At 39.4% G+C, this 18,227-nt stretch overlaps 1 protein-coding gene across 2 annotated transcripts in view; it reads left to right on the forward strand.

Annotated features, from left to right (window-relative positions):
- LOC131677570 (metastasis-associated protein MTA1) overlaps window positions 1–18,227 on the forward strand; it is a 194,992-nt gene that overhangs the window by 74,111 nt on the left and 102,654 nt on the right. For both annotated transcript variants that reach the window (XR_009303393.1, XM_058957456.1), the window contains exon 2: window positions 2,419–2,580. Coding sequence is in view for 1 of the 2 variants with exons in the window: in XM_058957456.1 (XP_058813439.1) it covers window positions 2,419–2,580 (162 nt within the window). In the remaining variant the exon portion in view is untranslated. The remainder of the gene's footprint in view (window positions 1–2,418; window positions 2,581–18,227) is intronic.

Consider the following 18,227-nt stretch of genomic DNA (forward strand, 5'->3'; position numbering starts at 1 on the left):
CTTAGACTGATTAGTACGGTATGTATGGATTTCTCGTCTAACTAGGCCTAAGTGGATGCTAGTTACTGAGATGAATTCGAAACACAAATCCAACTTTGACATACTGATTTTCATATTTAGAATTAATCTGAAGTATGGGTTTTCCCACACAAAACGTTGAAATATACCATACAAACTTTCAGTATGATGTTCCAGATTTGTTTCAGCTTTCGAATTTCTTGCGGATAAGGAATCGTCTTAGGGGTGGGCCAATGGAGGTAATTTTTTCTTGTCACTCTTCTGATCATATGTTATCCAGCGGAAAAACTGATTCCTTATTTCTTAATTGCTCCTGTGATTATTAAAATTGACAATGAAAATCGTATCGTACGAAGCAGGTTGAGTTATAATGTGTACCATATGTTAATTCGAAATAATACCTGGCAGCTGAAACACACTGAATGCCAGTTCGAGCGGTTTGATCATCATCAAATTATAATTTTGATTCCATCTTCAAACTGCTTGGTGCTTGATGTTAACCACCTTTCCTCGATGTAGGCATACAGGCAGGTGCAACCATTCATAGTTGGGCTGATTTCCACCGTATTCTTTATTATTTATTTCCGACTGGAACTCTGTTCGACCTTAAATAAATTTACGTTTAATCATATCCACAACCATTTAGCGAATAAATGCTCATGGTAACACGAGTTCGTACCATTTCCGAAGGGAACTACTGCGAATTGTTTCCAAAAGGCTGCCGCAATCGGATCTCTGAAACAAACATAATCACTATGTGTTCACCAGCAGTGATAGAGTGAAAAAACCGGTAACGGCTATGTCTCTCTATCTCCATACCCTGGTAGCAGTCAGGAATTTTATGAATTGAATTAAATGACCACCGCACCGTGTGCGACCCGGTTGTGGCCGGTTGGGAACTCGTTGATAACCCTTCAACAACCACACACACACATACACACACGCACGCACACTATCCAAGGTGTGACCAGCCTAGTGGTGGACCCCTCGGTTTCGTTGTGCGGTCCGATGAGCACCTGTTGGTTGGTTGGTGTATTGTGATGAAAGATAGCAGACAATCGAGTGGCTGTATGCAGCGGTATGACACTTGTTTCATTCATTAAATTAAGCAAATGGACTATTTAAATTTTTACGCTGGAAGTCATTTTTATCCGAAATTTATGCGTGAGATTGATATTTGTTTGTCGGAAAATTCAGGTTGCTTTCCACTGTCACGGTAATTTAAATAAGATGACGACGGCTTTATACTTTTATGTTTTCCTTTATCTATCAAAATATTGTAAATATAATTTATTGAATTTATTGAGACGGCGATGTTTCTTATCGCATAATGTTATGATTTTAGTGATACCTATTCAAAATATCTTTTGAAACATCGCGTCAATAAACAGAAGTAAACTTTTCATCTACGAGACAATGAGCTACATAAGCAATAGTCGAATTCTAACAATGATGGTAGCACTGTCAACAAATTTCGTTAATCGAACATTTTAAAGCTTATGTTTCCATTTACACAGTTCAATAATGTAACCACACGGCGTGGTGGAAAACACAAACCCAAATTGAAACAAAAAAAGTTACGTTCTCGCACCTGGGGGATGCGACAGTGGAATTACACTACCCCCCGAACATTGTGGTTTTTATCTGCGACACATCAATTGGTAGGAAATCGTTTTTATCTGCCATCATACATAAACGGTGTCAGTGTTTTACGGGTAATTTGGGGCAGAATTTACGATGGATTAAAAGAGCGATAGATTTCCGTGCAGTTCATCACCGCAGTTGGCGAATAAATAATAATTGTTTTGATGCTTATCTTTATTGAGAGATCGAACCGGGGAATTTGCTTAATTTGCTGGTTATTATCCCAATTTGGGAATAAACCGAATCAACAGAACAGATTCGTCATTTTCATGGTGCAATTTATCTTACCTTCTTGAAAAGCATATTTACTGTGGCTATTTAGCAGTAAAATGTGAAGCTAGTTCCAACAAATCTTTGATGTTTCAAGAGAAAAACTCAACAAAATGAAAACCTTTTCTGGTCACCTGACCACGTTTGCCTCGTTGCATCTTCCGGGGATTCCGGCGTGTATTTGTGCGATGCAAAAGAATCATAAAAACAACTTTATGACTTCTGTGATGACAGCGGCTCATAAAAGTGTAGAATTGTGTATTGCTAGGTGGCTTCCCGGCCCATGATGCAGCCGCGGGACGGCCTTTGACCCGATTGTAATCGAATGTTAGTCCGTAAACCGGTCATAATCCGTTTTGTGGGTCGAGATTGACGAAGATATTTTCAACTTATCGAAACAGGCGGCTTTTATTTTCCGCGAATTAAGACTTAAATGTTTTATTTATGCCTAACCTAATTTGATTTTTTTTCTTCCTTCAATTACAGACTATGTCTACGTGGAAACATCGTCGACATCCCCTTACCAGATTCGTCGGATCGACGAACTCAACAAAACACCCAACGGTAACGTAGAAGCCAAAGTGATGTGCTTCTACCGACGGCGAGATCTGCCCACACCGCTCGTGCAATTAGCTGATAAGCATCAAAGTAAGTAGCTTCTGTTTTTTTTACGTCGACAGTTTTAGCTTTGCGGTATCACTGAAAGAAATTATTGACTCTCGCCCGAACGATGCGATGAATTATGAATTTGTGAAAACCGCGGTCACTTCGTCACCCTTTATCGATCTGAAGCTTTTTTGAACAATTTCATCTATCCCTGGCTGCTAAATCGGCAACGATCAGGATCAGCTGAAATCAATTGATGGTGATAACGAGAATATAACCTGGTACGGTTATTAATCACTATCGGTACCGCACAGTGGTCAAAGATCCCAAAAGGTGCCCAAAAATCGAAAAATAAAGTTCTTCCTTTACAGTTTTGGAATTTATTTTATATCATTTACTTTCCCATTACGTCATATAATGATGTCAGTTCACCGCAGATGGCTCTGTCAACCGTTGTATTATTAGCGACAGTGTAGCTGTCGGAAACGTAAAATCAAATTCAAGTTTGCACCAGATTTTTTTTTTTTCAAATATTCAGTGTTCGCCAATGAATTAGCCTATGATAATTAAGAAAAATAGGATCTCACGTTGAAAATATGCACTTTAATTATGCATCATTGTGGTTTTTGCCAAGCGACATGGACAAAAAACTAATTTATTGTTTGAATATTGATAATAGTTTTACGAAAATAACACTAATTAGAAAATGGCTAAGTTAAAAGTCGAAGTAGATTCGATTGATTTATCAATTGCAAATTTTTTGTGAGGCATTTTTTAACAACTATAAATATTAGCTGCAGATACCTGCAGATTTAATTTTTATAGAATTGAAAGTGGTCTCTTAAAGTAAGAGTGAAAAAAATCCAAAAACAGTCATAAATTCTTAAAAGAGATGGCGAGGTAGAATGCTCCGCGCAAAAATGTGGCCTTTCGAAGCATCTAAAACTTTCCAAAACATTACAAAAACGTCAAAAATCAAATAAAATATATAGGGCAAAAGAACTCTTTTTAAGGGGTATCTCGATATGTGCTTCTGTTTTACTTTATATTTTTTGTAAGAGATGGACATTTACCATCTTCGACAATTTTTTTCGAAATAAATTCCTCTACAAACTCCAATAGACACCTAGTCACGTAAACAATAAATGAGGAAGTTATATACCCCCTTGAATTGAAATTTGCCACCATGAAAGTACTCCGTCATATTTCGCGCGTGTGACCTGCCATTGCGCGTGATAATTCTTTTAAAAGATGAGGAAATAGAGAGGGGAGACTCCTCACTAACTTCGTATTCGTTCCTTTCTCTCTGGTGGTCGTTCATTTCTCTCTCTTTCTCTCTCTCACTGTTGTACACATCCGTGATCATAGTGGCTGCGATTAGCTTTTTTAATTCTTGGTTTTTAGCCCTTATGGGCCCCTAGTGTGAACCGTTCGTCCTTGGTAGAAACTTCCTCACTTAAGTGAGAAGAAAATCATGACCTCCATTGGCCTACTTCTGAGTTGATTTCTAGTCCCACCAACAATGTCAGGCCACAATTTAACTCAAATTAGGCAAGTCTAGCTGCAGAACCAAAATACCCGAAGTTTGTAAATTTTTTTGCGAAAATTTACCTAAAGAAATTTAAATAGTGCGCATTTTCACCACTAGGTGGCATTGTATGCGTTAAATTATTTCTGCAAGTAAACATAATGAAGATAGTTCCCTCTCCTAGGCTGACGGGTTTGACGGTATTGAAAACATCTTCAAGCATATTTGAGCAGACACCTGCTTTAAGATGGTTATTGCATTACGCCTCGGTAGTGGTGCATCGAGGAGACCGAGAGGGCTTATGGGCCTTTTTATGTTTTTTGTTATTTCATACTCTGCACCAGCCCAAACTAACAGTCAGCTAAGAACCTGTGCACACTGGCGTGGACGATCGGTGGGTCGCCGTGGATTGACTTTTTCTGTGGGCTGTGTTTGCAGACATTGTTCAACAGCTTAACGGCTGTCTTTTTGAGCACGGCTCGCAGTGGGAGTCATTGTGTCGATTTATCGGTCGATCTCGTCAACGTGCACATGCGCATTAAAAATTAACAGTTGAACCCTATTATTGTGTTGTGTTGTAATAATTGTAGTTTTTAGTACTAGTGTAAAATTGTTATGTGCTAGTCGTATGTCTATCTGTGTATTTGTTCGTCTGAGTATTTGTGACATATGGGTCAGGGAATGGATGCAGAACTGGCTTATATGATAGAATAGTGGGTAATCCTTCTTTGGATCACTTTTTATCGGTGTTCAATTCGTGGATTCGATTCGACTCATTCGGATTGGATAAATGAAGGTACGACGCACATCAATCATCCATTCCCAGTCAGCATAGCATGAGAAACTTTTAACGGAATGCAATTGTCGTTAATAGTAAATATATATCATTTTCTGTCATTTAGACGATTCCAAGTAGTTTTATTGCATGTTACATGTGTGTTGTTCAAATAATACTCAATAATAATACTAACTCTTCTCTTTATTTCATTTTGTTTTATTTATTTTTGGTCTCATGCGTCACATTCCTATGATGACCTCTCCGAGTTCATTCATCAAAAAAAGGGTAACATTGCTGCCAAAAATGACTATTCGCTACCATCAGACGTCGCCAGGTTTTAGAAGAATTGAGATGTACTCTCATACTCAATTGACTCAGATAAGTAGGAACGACCAAAAACTGCAAGTAGCATATTACACATGTCTTATTTTAACACATTAAATATTATTTGTATTAACTTATTATTTACAGGTAACACACATATCTCAACACACAACACTTCACATACACACGCAAACATTCAAACTCGCAAATATACAAATGCTCGACAGGTGACTGGGCCAAGTGCATTCATTCGTAGGATCTATCATTTCGATGATCGCCTCGATTCTACGAAACCAGTGCACAATTAAGCTGACATAAGCTAGTCGCGTCTGGTGAATGCATGTAACCTGGAAGCCCCAGACACGACAGGACGAGACGGACAGATGACGGACTGGACTCGACGGGGCCTAGTTCAGAGTTTTAGGCATTCTTCAATGCACGGCTAGCGACATAAAAAAAGAAAGGATGTGCTATGTGTGGTGGTTGGTTATTCAAGTATTGGTAGAGTTTGAAGTACTAATGTATGTCTTTCATGTGATGATCATAAATTCAGCTGTATCTTGTACCTATCTAATCTATTACGTCTCTCATATATTGTCCTTTATTTCTTCTTTTCGAGTCCTATACTGCCATTCTACACCCGCCTTCAGCTGGGTCAGCAAAGATGGTGATAGTGAACGTCTTAACACTCACACATTCTCAAACGCGGTCTCATGCGGGAACCTACAAAAATGCCCTCGCGCACGCGATTGCGAATCGATCACGTCCGGAAGTCTATTATTAATCCTAGAAGCCTAGGTCCATGCCTTCAGCTGGACCAATTAAGAAAATACGCCCATACCTATTAGACAACACGTCTCATGGCGACATGACCGGGAACCCTATCGATATAAACGATCCCACTCTCTGCCAGAATTCTAACCGCTCACCGAAAATTTAATATCAGACGCGCGATCTCGAGCGTCAACCTACAAACTCCAACGCTCGCGCCATCATGAATCGGGATCGTCCGGAAGTCTCTATCCTCGGTACCAACAATCTAGGTCCTTGTTAATTAATAAAAAAATAATAAAATTGAAAAATAACTCCCATATCCACTAGACAAAACGTTCCATGGCGACATGACCGAAAACTCTAGTGATATGGGGTAACTCTCTCCCTGTCAGAATGTGATCCGTACACCGAAAACTAAATATCAGAATGACCGTCCGCGAATATACGAATGGCCGCAGGGTTTCAAAATCGAAATTATACACGCGAAGTCACATACACGCGACAAACACGTCAACATACGAACACTTAAGCCCTTTGCGATCATCTACGTACACCTATGCCCGCGATCGCGTAAACTTGATAACACTCCGGCAATTGTGTGAACGTTTTAGTACTTACGAAGTTACAAACGCGGTCTCAAACGCGGACCTGTAACACTTGTTTTCTTTTCTGTCTTAGATCACTAGATCAGAAAAATTTAAGCAATCAGTGGAAAAAAGCTGTGGTGTATGTCACATGAATTTTTTTTTCCTGACATAGTAGAGTACGTCGACCTTTTTGTATTTTTGAGACGTGTCAAGAGATCAAAACCTTAAAAAATAAGTACAGTAATAATGAGACATACACAAATTCTATCTCTTGCTTTGAGCAGAACTGGTCAAAATTTCAGCCATCGAAACAAATACTGATAAAAGTTACATGCTACGCTCGAGATACGCGTGTTCATACAAGAAGCACGAAGTGATATTATTGCCATTAAGATGTTTAAAAAAATCTTTTTCGTGGAAGCATTCAAAATACAAAAATGGTGTAAAATAAGATTTAACATAACTATATACGTCTTTGTCCGTGAAAATAATTTGGAGCACCAGAAATTATGACCTTGCATTTAACCACTCATACACATTCCAATGATCTAGCGTTTCACTGAGATGAAAACGAGACCCTCGCGAAAATGGTTCAAATATCTGACTGCCAACGGGGTACCCGTACCCGTCACAATTCAACGGAATGATACGGAGCAGGCCGATTAGCCTCCAACGGTCAAACCAGTTTCTGACAAATTACCGTTCTCTCTGACTTTATTTTTATTCCGTAAACTGCCCAAATGAAACGACCGCCCCTCCCCCCTTCCTCCAGAAAAGTTCACTTCACATAAAAGTTAACTCCTGTCGGTTTCACAACACGCGTTTTCCATCACCACTGCAACCGTTCCGGATGCTGTACTGTAATGAAATGGAAGGAAAGCACATGTGATACAGCAGAAAAGTGTACCCAGCTCAGTCTGTTCCTTTATCGATTTTATTCTCGGCGGCGAACAACTATGACCTTCGTCAGTTCAGTCTAACCACGAGACGAGAGGCTGGTTAGGAAAAATCGCTTACAACAATATTTAATGCGTGTAATTGCTGCATCTCAGTGTACAGTATACATTAGACTTTTCATTACAAATTACCGTATTCATCTGCAGGTTCAATTGGATGGAAATTTCACAGAAAAGCTATAGAACGAAATTGGATGGCCGCTGGCAAGGTTGCATATGCAGGTACAAAAACTACACGAACGAAAAAAAAACAGCATCACCGAAAATAATAGAAATGAAAACAGTGCTCCTTCAGCTCGCCGAGCAAAAGTACAGCCAGCTAACAAAAATGCGGAAATTACGGCCCCCATCGAAGGATAGAAGAGAAAGAACAGGTCAGGTTAAGGAATGAATCCTTTCTCCTTCCAATCCCAACTCCCTACCTTATTCCCCCTATAGCCACACAAATATAGCAGAATGGGATTCACCACCCACACACTTCGTCCTACCGAAAAACTTGTATTTTAATATATTTATATTTAATACAAAAACCACCCCCAGAACGAACCACCTCCGTGTACTTTTTTCCTGATGCCAAAGCGACGCTTCGCTGTTTCGGTCCGAGGTGCTTCAGCCTTTTCTATCAAAGCGAAAGCTACCCCAAAGCACACCGCTTGCGATGACGGAATAAAATGAAGAAAGAAAATCTCCCACCACCCCGCGATCCTATTTTCTCGAGCGTATACATTTTTCCATCCTCTCGGTCCTTTAATCTATAACCCTGTGAGTGCAATTCAACCACGGCACCACCATCCGCAGTTGGTCCTCGCGTCTTCGATACCCTTCCCGTAGCTAGTGCCGCCAGTTGTAGCGCGAAGGATGCTGGAAAAGCGTTCGAGCGTGCAAAAGTTCTCGGCCAAGCTCCCGACGGTTACAGACAAATGCTGATACATATACACATACACACATACACATGCTGACAAACCACCGTTCCGGATTCTATGTAGACCTGCGAACGTTCTCCACGACCACGACGACCCAGGCCGGAGCAATTATGGGTGTGCTGTCAAAACAACTGGGTATTGTGTACGATATTCCGGTTCCCGGTGACGAAAAGTAGTGACAGTAATGAGAAAAGCAAAACATAAACTTTGCAGCTGCTGCTGCTGCTATGCATAGCAGGCTGTACCTGAGGTGCTCTGGGGAACGACCGGTTTTTGGCCGTGATCTGTAATTCGGTGTTTTTTTTATTTTGATTATAGAAGTTTTAACCTTAGGACCGTTCATATACCACGTGGACAAACAAATCTTCATTTTAGAAACCCTCTTCCCCAAAGACGTCCATGTGGACTTTCCTATTTTTTGTTAGTCGGATAAATTAATGAATAAAAGTTTTCAGTTTCAGGAGAAAGTAAAAATCGCTCAAACTTTGACCACACAACATCATAAGCTTTCTTAGTCTTTTGTGAAACTTTCGAGGAAATTTATTGTTTCTGAACGACATTACCAGATTTTATATTTACGTTCTAAAGACACTCATAAATTGAAGTAACTTGCAGATTCTGGAATTGGCTCAAAACCCCCTACCTCTCACTCGGCTAAATTTTCGACAGTCGTAAAAACATTCTGGGAGTCAGGCTGGCAGAGCTTTGCCAGTATTCTTGCAGCTTCGATCACCGAGCACTTAGGATTTGCACCCACGTAGTTCTCATTACAGCAACAATCAGCGAAGGTTTCAAGCTATTGTTGTATAAATCTGTAATCGATAATTGATCAGATGAAACGAAATATTGTGAGATCGTCTGCGAAGAACCGGAAAGGAGTCTTCAGCATCAGCATTATTGGAGTAACTCAGAAATATCAACGGTCCCAAGTAGCTTGCCTGAGTTATTCCTCGCGTAGAAGTTAATTTGTGTGCCAGGAAAACTCCAATGGTAACCATTATCTATTCATTAGCGAATGCTATTTTTTCATTTATCCCTTCTGTTTATTTGATATGGCACGATACGTCAGCTAAAAGATGCCAATTTTTTTCATTTCACATATTCAAATTCTTTAAATCAATAAAAATGTATATAGTATCTGAAATCTATGTTTATACTAATAAACAATTTTTAGGCTATTTTAATCCCAGAAAACATGTTTTTATTTATCGTAAAAAAGTAATTCACGTCAATATACATGGGGGATCATTTAAGTTTTCATTAAATCTAGGACATGAGGATGGAAAGCAGTTCTGTTTTATTATTTATTATAGAAAAAATATTTTAATAAATTAAAAAGGGGAAGCAGATTATTGTGAACGATTTGAAATTCCCTCAAAACTAGAGGGTTATATTATGAAATTTTCAGAAGCTATAAAAAATCGAATTTATGCAAGCGAAGTGACATACACGCGACAAACACGTTAACATACAAATGCTTGAACCCGTCGCGATCTTCCGCGCAATTTACACCCACATTACCAGCATAATAATATTTCGGTGATAAGCTAAACGTCTTAGCATAATTTTTATAAATTTATTTATCAAACGCGATCTCAAGCGTGAGCCCACAATTTCCCGCGCTCGAGCAATTATGAATCCGTCACTTCCGGAAGCCTATCCTCGGTACCAGAAGTCTAGGTCCATGCTTCCAATTGAACCAATTAAAAAAAAAAGAAAACACTCATCAACCAGACAACACGTTCAATGGCGAGCTGACCGGGTACTCGAGTGAATGGGGTAACTCCCTCCATCTCAGAATTTGAACCGAAAATTAATCATCAGAATGACGGTTCGCGTGACCATCCAAGAACACGCAAACGCGCAAACTTGATAACACCCCGATAATAAAGTGTTTTAGTACTTACGAAGTTACAAACGCGAATTTACAAACACCTGTGCGCGCGATCATGAATCAACCACGTCCGGCAAACTTTACCCTCCGTCCTCGCAACTTTGGACCAATCCAAAAATAACGTTCATATCGACTAGACTACACGTTCCATGGCGACATGACGGGAACTCTAGTGATATGGAAGAACTCACTTTCTTCTCGGCCATAAAATAAAATTTATACACACGTTAGCACACGCGACATACAAACGCATACGCGATCGAACACGTTAACGCATAAACGCTCGAGCCCTTCGCGATAATACACACTATCGTGAAGTCTATTCTCGCGCATATCTGAACCATACGATGAATATCACATTCAGAATCACGGCGCGCTGTAATTGGCCTTAAGCAGTGTTTTAGTGGATTACATTTTCCATCCTTCTGTGACCCTAGTTCTACAGCTTCAATAGGACAACTCTCGAAAAAATCGATCTGGTTTTTTTCTTTTACAGTGCTGTAAGAAAGTCACGAAAGTATTTATGGAAAACTCGCAATAAAAATTAAAACTTTTCCTGGGGAACGAAAGTTGCATGTACGAAACTTATTCGTAGCAGATTTACGAATATATTCTCTCAGTGAATTCAACAGGCATTTTAGCGAATCAATTTAACGAAAATGATGGCGAGATTTCCTCGCTTGCTGAATTGCCTTTGTTCCCATTTATTCAATGAAGCTCCATTCCCGTCTCGACTATCACGAGTTACACGTATATAAAACATCCTTGAACTTCGGACGAACTTTTCCTGGTCCCACAACTGGCCGAGATCTCTCATTGATGAGTAACGAAAAAGATTCCCCCATCTTGGAATCTTCCGAAGCGTCGCCGTCCTTGGTTTCGTTTTCGCCTGGTACACTTTCTAGAATCTGTTGCACTGTCGCAACCGCTCGCTCCACGTAACAACCATAACCAATAGCAAAAGCTGCAAACCTGCAAAAAATATAGTTGAGTTCGAAATAGAACATGCTGGAAAACGAAAAGTAAAATAAATATTGATGTTTCGCGACAGTCACAGCTAGCGACCTCTCTCGTGCGGGCAGATATGATACGTACGTGTATGGCGCGGAATGGGAAATAATGGCATCTCTCATCCTCCAAGTTCTGCTCTCGTCGTGTTCTAGACCAGTCGTCGGAATGAACGTATCGCGCGCGCACATGGTTCCTGTTCCGGAAGGTCTTTGTTGGTTTCCAATGCTTGGCAGTGTAGATATGCTCAAAAACTGTTCGATAAACCTGGTTATGTTTTGCATTTCCAGGATGACGTCGAGCGAATGAATACTTTTTGAGCATTCCTACTAGCCGTTGACTTGACCAACCAACAACACGATGGAAGGCCAGGACGGGTATTGCAAAAGTCGCGGTTGCAACGCTTCCTATACTTCCTGACGATCTCCGCCTCCTACGGAAACACAGCGCAAGCCAGCCGGCTAGCCGGGCTTCCTAGTTAAAAGCTCGTTATAATGCTTCTGCCTTCAGCCGGCTGTTTCGTGCACGTTCGTCACCTCCTGCCACTGTTCCATCGGTGTTCCCGTCTCTAGCAATCCTGTAGAACGTGGATAACGGTTGTGCAATCTCTGTGTGTCCGTATTTATGTGTGTATTTATGTACGTACAAAGCCTGCAGCAGCCACCGCATACTCGTCGGAGAGTTACCACGGGAACTCTAATTCAGATAAAAAGGAATTTGATGCACTTTTGTTTATAATGCGCCTCCTCCGCACTCTCATCTATTGGGTTGCTCTATATAGCCTATTTTTGCGAGATAGGAGTAGGAGTGAGTGGGAAAGGCTCGGTTGCGGCGGCCGTTAGCGTTCTTCTTCATCTGTAATTATCGCGTATTCGAAATCCAATTTCCATCGAGAGCCTTTGCCTCTGCCGGCGAAAAGTATCGTTGGTTGGTTGCCCGATCCAGATCGACACGATGCATGGTGGCATGTCCATCTATCATCCGCCCGGGATGAGGTAGAAGAGTAGGACATCAACCCAATCTGCCCTATACGCATGGTTGCAAACCACCAATTGTGTATTTCTATAATGGCACAGTGTTATTGCAAATGCTATGTAGTGCAATGCCGTCCGGTGGGTTCTGCGCCCCGTTGGGGGCTGTGTCAGCGACATTTCTAGTTCGGATAACAATGGCAGAACAGGTTTTAGCTGGCTTCCTGCCTTACCACCTACCCGCTCTCGTGATCGTGGGGTGGGTGAGTTGAAAACTGTGGGCTGAGTCGATTGATATGAAGGGATGAAGAAATTTCAAAGATTTTCAGTGGATACGTGATCCTGTTGAGAACTACTAGGATGAAGGGGTGGACATCTAATGTGATCATCGAAAACCTCTAAAAACTAGAGGTTTTTAGCACCTTTAAAACCTCTTGTTTTTAAAAACAAGAGGCAGATAACAGCGTTCTACAAAGATACGTTCTACAAATAGCCTCGTCACCGAGTCGCTTTTCGATATTTTTACATAGAAAAATTACAGAATGTTATTGAAATTATAATATACAGTTTTGAACTATTCGTTTCACCCAAATTTCTAAAAAATCGCAAATAAGGTTTTTTTTTTTCACGCCGTAACCCTGCCCCCCCCCCTAAATTATATCATTTGCTAAGATTCATACGAGTTCAAATAGTTTGATTGCATGTTACATGTGTTCTACTTCAGTTGTATGTTTTTCTTGTACTTCTAGTAATTTGATTTTTCACTACTCATGTATACGAAAAACAATACGGGCCAATTTATGCGCTTTTACTTAATCTCCTTGCATCTTTTTCTTTATTCTGAATGTTTTTTTTCGTTTTATTACTGTATCTTAAATTAGATTTGTACTAACACTCACTAAAACAATCAATTGCATATTCTCTCTTATTCAAAACGTACAAGTGCTCGTGGCCTTCTCGATATCACAAGCTTGGTCAAAAATGCGAATATGCACCATTCGCGAGATTATGAAACGGTCACGTCCGGACGTCTCATCCCTTGGTCTTAGCAGCCTAGCCTCATGCATTCAGTTGGACCAATAAAAAATAATGGCGCTCATATTCACTATACAACACTTTCTATGGCGACATGAACAGGAATTGCAGTGATATAGGGGAACTCTCTTCTAGTCTCTGAACCGCACAATGAAAATTGAGCATCAGAGTCACGATTTTATGTAATTTTGGTACGCTGGATTCGTTTTTGACACTAAAACATATTGAAAATAAACATTTAGGGGGAAGTGGTCCGATTCGGACCGCTGATGAATTCGGACCCCCAGGTGTTTCTCAGCTATGGTAATATTATGAAAAGCGTATATATCATTTTCATGACCATCATGTAGCTCTGTTCTATCTCACAAAATTTAGCGGTTCTCAGTTTTCGCATGTGCGCTAGGGCCAAATGTTGTGTCAGAGCGCATTTTTTGAAAAATCTGTAAGCCTAAAAAAAAATTTTTGGCGGCAACGGTTAATTAAATCAAGTGCATTATCGTGATTTTGGATCTGGCGGATATTATCTTTCATTTAATACCTTGTTTTGGGCGAGACTATCAACAGTTTTCGTTTAATCGATGTGTGAATAATAGAATTTGGGTTGGTCCAATTCTATTATTCACACACCTAATACGCGATCACGAAAAACCAATTGATAGGAAAGTATGCGATTCGGTCGAGCTTTTGGGAAAACATTAGTTTTCGCAAATCGGTTGACAGATTGCGACGTTATAGCTCATACTCTGTTTTTAGATAATTTGGCCCAGCTCTTACTTTTTATTGTATATTTACAACAAAGTTGTATATATCAAAGAGAACTTTTCATTTGACAATTCGAAATTTAGTGAAAATCAATTAAGAATAACTTAGGCCAAAATAGGAAAAAAATCTATCGCAAAAAATCGATAAAAAATGGGTGGTCCGAATTGGAACAGTTTATACACAATACGGTCAAAGATCGGAAAAAGTCGCCATAGAAAAAATATGCGCAATCTTTCAGCGAAATTTTTTTTTGAGAATCGGTTGACACGTTCCAGTTCTATAGCTCATAAACCCTTACTAGGTCCGAATTGGCTCAGTTCCCCCTACTATTCATTGGAGTGTCTCAAAAATAACTATTTTATCGAAATTGTTCAAAACAGTTCTGAATATTTATTTTCGTTTCGCAAAATCGTTTTTGATATTTACACTTGTTAAATAAAACCTTTATCATACATTAAGATGGCTCAGAAATAATTATTTTGTTGTGACGTTTCATAATTTTTTTTTTAAATAAATTTTCGTACGCTGAAATCCTTGTTTGATTGTAGAATACTAGAAATTAACTTTACTGCTAATTAGGGTGGCTCAAAAGTAAAGTTTTAAAATGATTCTTTCAATAGTAATAATTAATTCGTTGAGCAATTGCTCCGATGCAAATGGGAATATCTTTTCGTGCTACTGCTCGTGATGTTGACATTCCAAGATTGACATTGAGTTCCATTTTCTACATGTTACAATTCAATAACATCGCATTCATTGATCTATCATTGAAAAAGCATACAATTTAGGTAATATCTGCACTAAATCAACCAAAAACATAGGGGGTCGGGTTTACCCTATCATTTTTGAAAACAGCCAAAATGAACATTTTCGTTAAACGCTTGTATCTCAAATTTTCCCAAAATTCGAATAAAATGCTATACGTAGTTGCGCAGAAGTCTAACCATTAATAAAACTATTTGATCCGACGTAAACTGAGCATTTTACAGCCAAAACCATTTATTAGGTCGGATTTGCCCCACCTTACCCCACTATACAACTTCTGATCAAAAAAGTTTTACCAAATGACTAGAGCTCAACTGTGTTCACTCAATTTGACAGTTACTGCGTAAGTTATCAAGAAATAGTTCCAGAAGCATTTGATGACATATTTCAATAGGTTGAAAATATTTGCTGAATTTTAAACATTCTTAATACCTTCACTATCTAAAAAAGCTTACTTTCCACTTGGCTCCACTTTCGTGATCTTAATTAATAAAATCTTCGTAGATCATGCTTTCAATGCTATTTGGAATTTGTGCATGTATTCGTGTCATTATTCTAACTATAAAATGATTATTGAAATTTAAAGCAAGTAATAACCATGCGTCTCCATTAAATTTTTATTAAATTTTTTCAGCTTATCGCAAGTTTTTGCAAAATTAGCATAGACTCATTGTACAGAGAAAATTAACAGCTTTCGAATGGGTATAGTGTGATCGCGGGCACTCACAGGCGTCGTTGATATAGCATTAAGAGTACGAATTTAATAAAAGTTCATGACAAACAATTCTCCAAACACTAACTTAACCAACTAAAGACTTTTTTTTATTTTACGATGTAATTTAATAGATAGTTTTTGGTGAAGTAATGTCATGCATAAAATCAACCGTTTCTTCGAAAAACGAAAATAACCGATATAGTTCCTATGATCAAATTTCAAAAAGCTGCCAAAAATTCATTTTACGTTTAAAACACCTAAAATCTCGCAAAAATGTCTCTGATAAATCAGCTGATGCGAGAAAAATACTAGCGAGAAGATCGCGCAGCCTTCATATACGAACTTAAGTCCGGGCTCGTCCTACTGTGGCGCGGTCATTCAAGAAAACACGTGAATATGCGATTGGCCACACAGTTATGAAATCGAATTTATGCACGCAAAATTACATACACGCTAGAACCCTCAACAAACACGTTAACATACAAACGCTCGCGATCATCAACGCACATCTTCGCCCGTGATCTCACAAACAGAAGAACACCCCGGTGAACGTTTTAGCACTGATAAATTTAAAAACGAGGTCGGTTACGCCCTGAAGTCCCTACTTTTAGTCCTAGCAACCTAGGTCCATACCTTCAGTTGGACCAATGAAAAAATGACGCTCATATCCACTAGACAACACGTTCCATGACTGGGAATTCTAGTGATATGGGAAAGCTCACTCTCTTCAACATCTGAACCGTATACCGAAAATTAAGTATCAGATCCATGGTCCGTGCGATTGCATCCAAGAACACACGCAAATATGCGAATGGACACACGGTTATAAAATTGAATTTATATACGCGAAGTTACATACACGTTAACACACACGACACACAAACATCTACGCGATCGAACACGCTAACGTACAAACGCTCGAACCGTTCGCGATTATACATCCTACCCCCGCACATTCTGAACCATGGCCTGCTGCAATTGGCTTTAAGCAGTGTTTTAGTGGGTGACATTTCCCGTCTCATCTGCAATTGTAGTGAGTGATTCTGGCGGGGAGCCCTGTCGAGACCCTAGCTCTACAACTCAAGTAGGACATGATGATTTCTGCTGTACACGGAAGAGGCTTAGTATTTTAAAGTGAGCTCAGTTATCTTTCGTGCTAACAACGTCATCCAAATGAAGTGTTAGCGTCATACACTGCCTACGATGTAGTTTTCTTTGGCGAGCTCGTGCGATAGTATTTTTGCACTTATTTAGACAAACAAGCACTCGTTGGAAAGGTTTTATATCTAACAACGTTTTGGCAATAATGATTTTATGCCTGGCTAAATATTTTTTAAGCTAAATCCAATAAGGCGGAGGTACTTTTTTCGATGTTTTTAAAATCTGGGGGTACGATACGTCACTGTATTTCAGGTTAATTTAAACAGTGTACACGCCTAGAAAATCACCGGTTCAACTTTTATTTGAAGAAAATTATTTAAAAATTAAATTGACGTCATTCAGGTAAGAGATTTCAGAAATGGCAAATGATGTGAAATATCATGAAACCGCGAAAGGAAATGTTGCTGTCTGGCTTTGTACTTGCGAATGACTTTTTCGGTGTCCTCGTCGTCGCCAGAGTGTGAAATTGAAGTTGTTCATTTCGGCTCACGTGGTTACTTAGCTGTGAGACGATCAGTAGTGACCTATAGTGCCCCCAAACGGCTGACCTACCAACACGAAACTCGTGTTCAGCATTAATTTTTACGTAAGAAAAAACTCACTTGACATTTTTTACATTGATTAAAGGTACTGTACTGAGGACGAAAGACAATGCGTTTTCGCAGAACGTCCCGCGAAAACATAAACGACGCCGTAACTAACACAGCTGGATCCACGGCAACAGCCGAAATTGTAGACGTTAACGACGTTCTCTATCGTGTGTTTAATTCACACAAGATGAGCGACCTCTGCAATAACATATCAAAGATAATGCCCTATACCTGCTTGACCTCATTGTACACTAAATATAACAAATCACCTAAAAGGATGGGGTTATGAGATCTGTGAACATTGATCAGCTCCGGATCGATACAACCTGCAAAGTGTCGAAGAGACAATAAAGAACATTTTTTTCGTCCGTCACATAAACACCATCTCTGGTTTTTATAGAGTTCATCAGAAAATCATTCGATTTCGATAATTTTATTTAACCTGCTAGCCTCCTGCAAACTAGAGACATTAGTGCATAGATTTTCCTAGACAGCCCGCTCTGTAGATCAAAAACATTTCTTATATGCACTACAAGTTGACCTGAAAGCTCTAGAGTCATCACGCTGACGCCGGTTCCAAGCTCCTTTCATATATTTTTTCATTCTTTCAAGCACAGCCCTCTACCAAGGGGTTCCCTTAGGCGATTTAACAGTACGAAGTGGACAAGCTTCTTCGTAGGATGCTACTATGAATGAGTTTGTCGTATCCATGGTGTCATCTAAGTTGTGAAATGAATAAAAATTTAGTCGCCAAGTTTTCCAAAAAGGGGTCCCAGTTTGTAGATTTAGGATTACGATATGTTATCACATTGAAGGTGACATCAAAATAAATTAATAAATAATAATATATCCATAATAATAATATATAAATAATATAAATTCATGATCGGATAGAAACAGTTCAGTTTCATTTGGAAC

Source organism: Topomyia yanbarensis, chromosome 1 (assembly GCF_030247195.1).
Source record: "Topomyia yanbarensis strain Yona2022 chromosome 1, ASM3024719v1, whole genome shotgun sequence".
Lineage (NCBI taxonomy): Eukaryota > Metazoa > Arthropoda > Insecta > Diptera > Culicidae > Topomyia > Topomyia yanbarensis.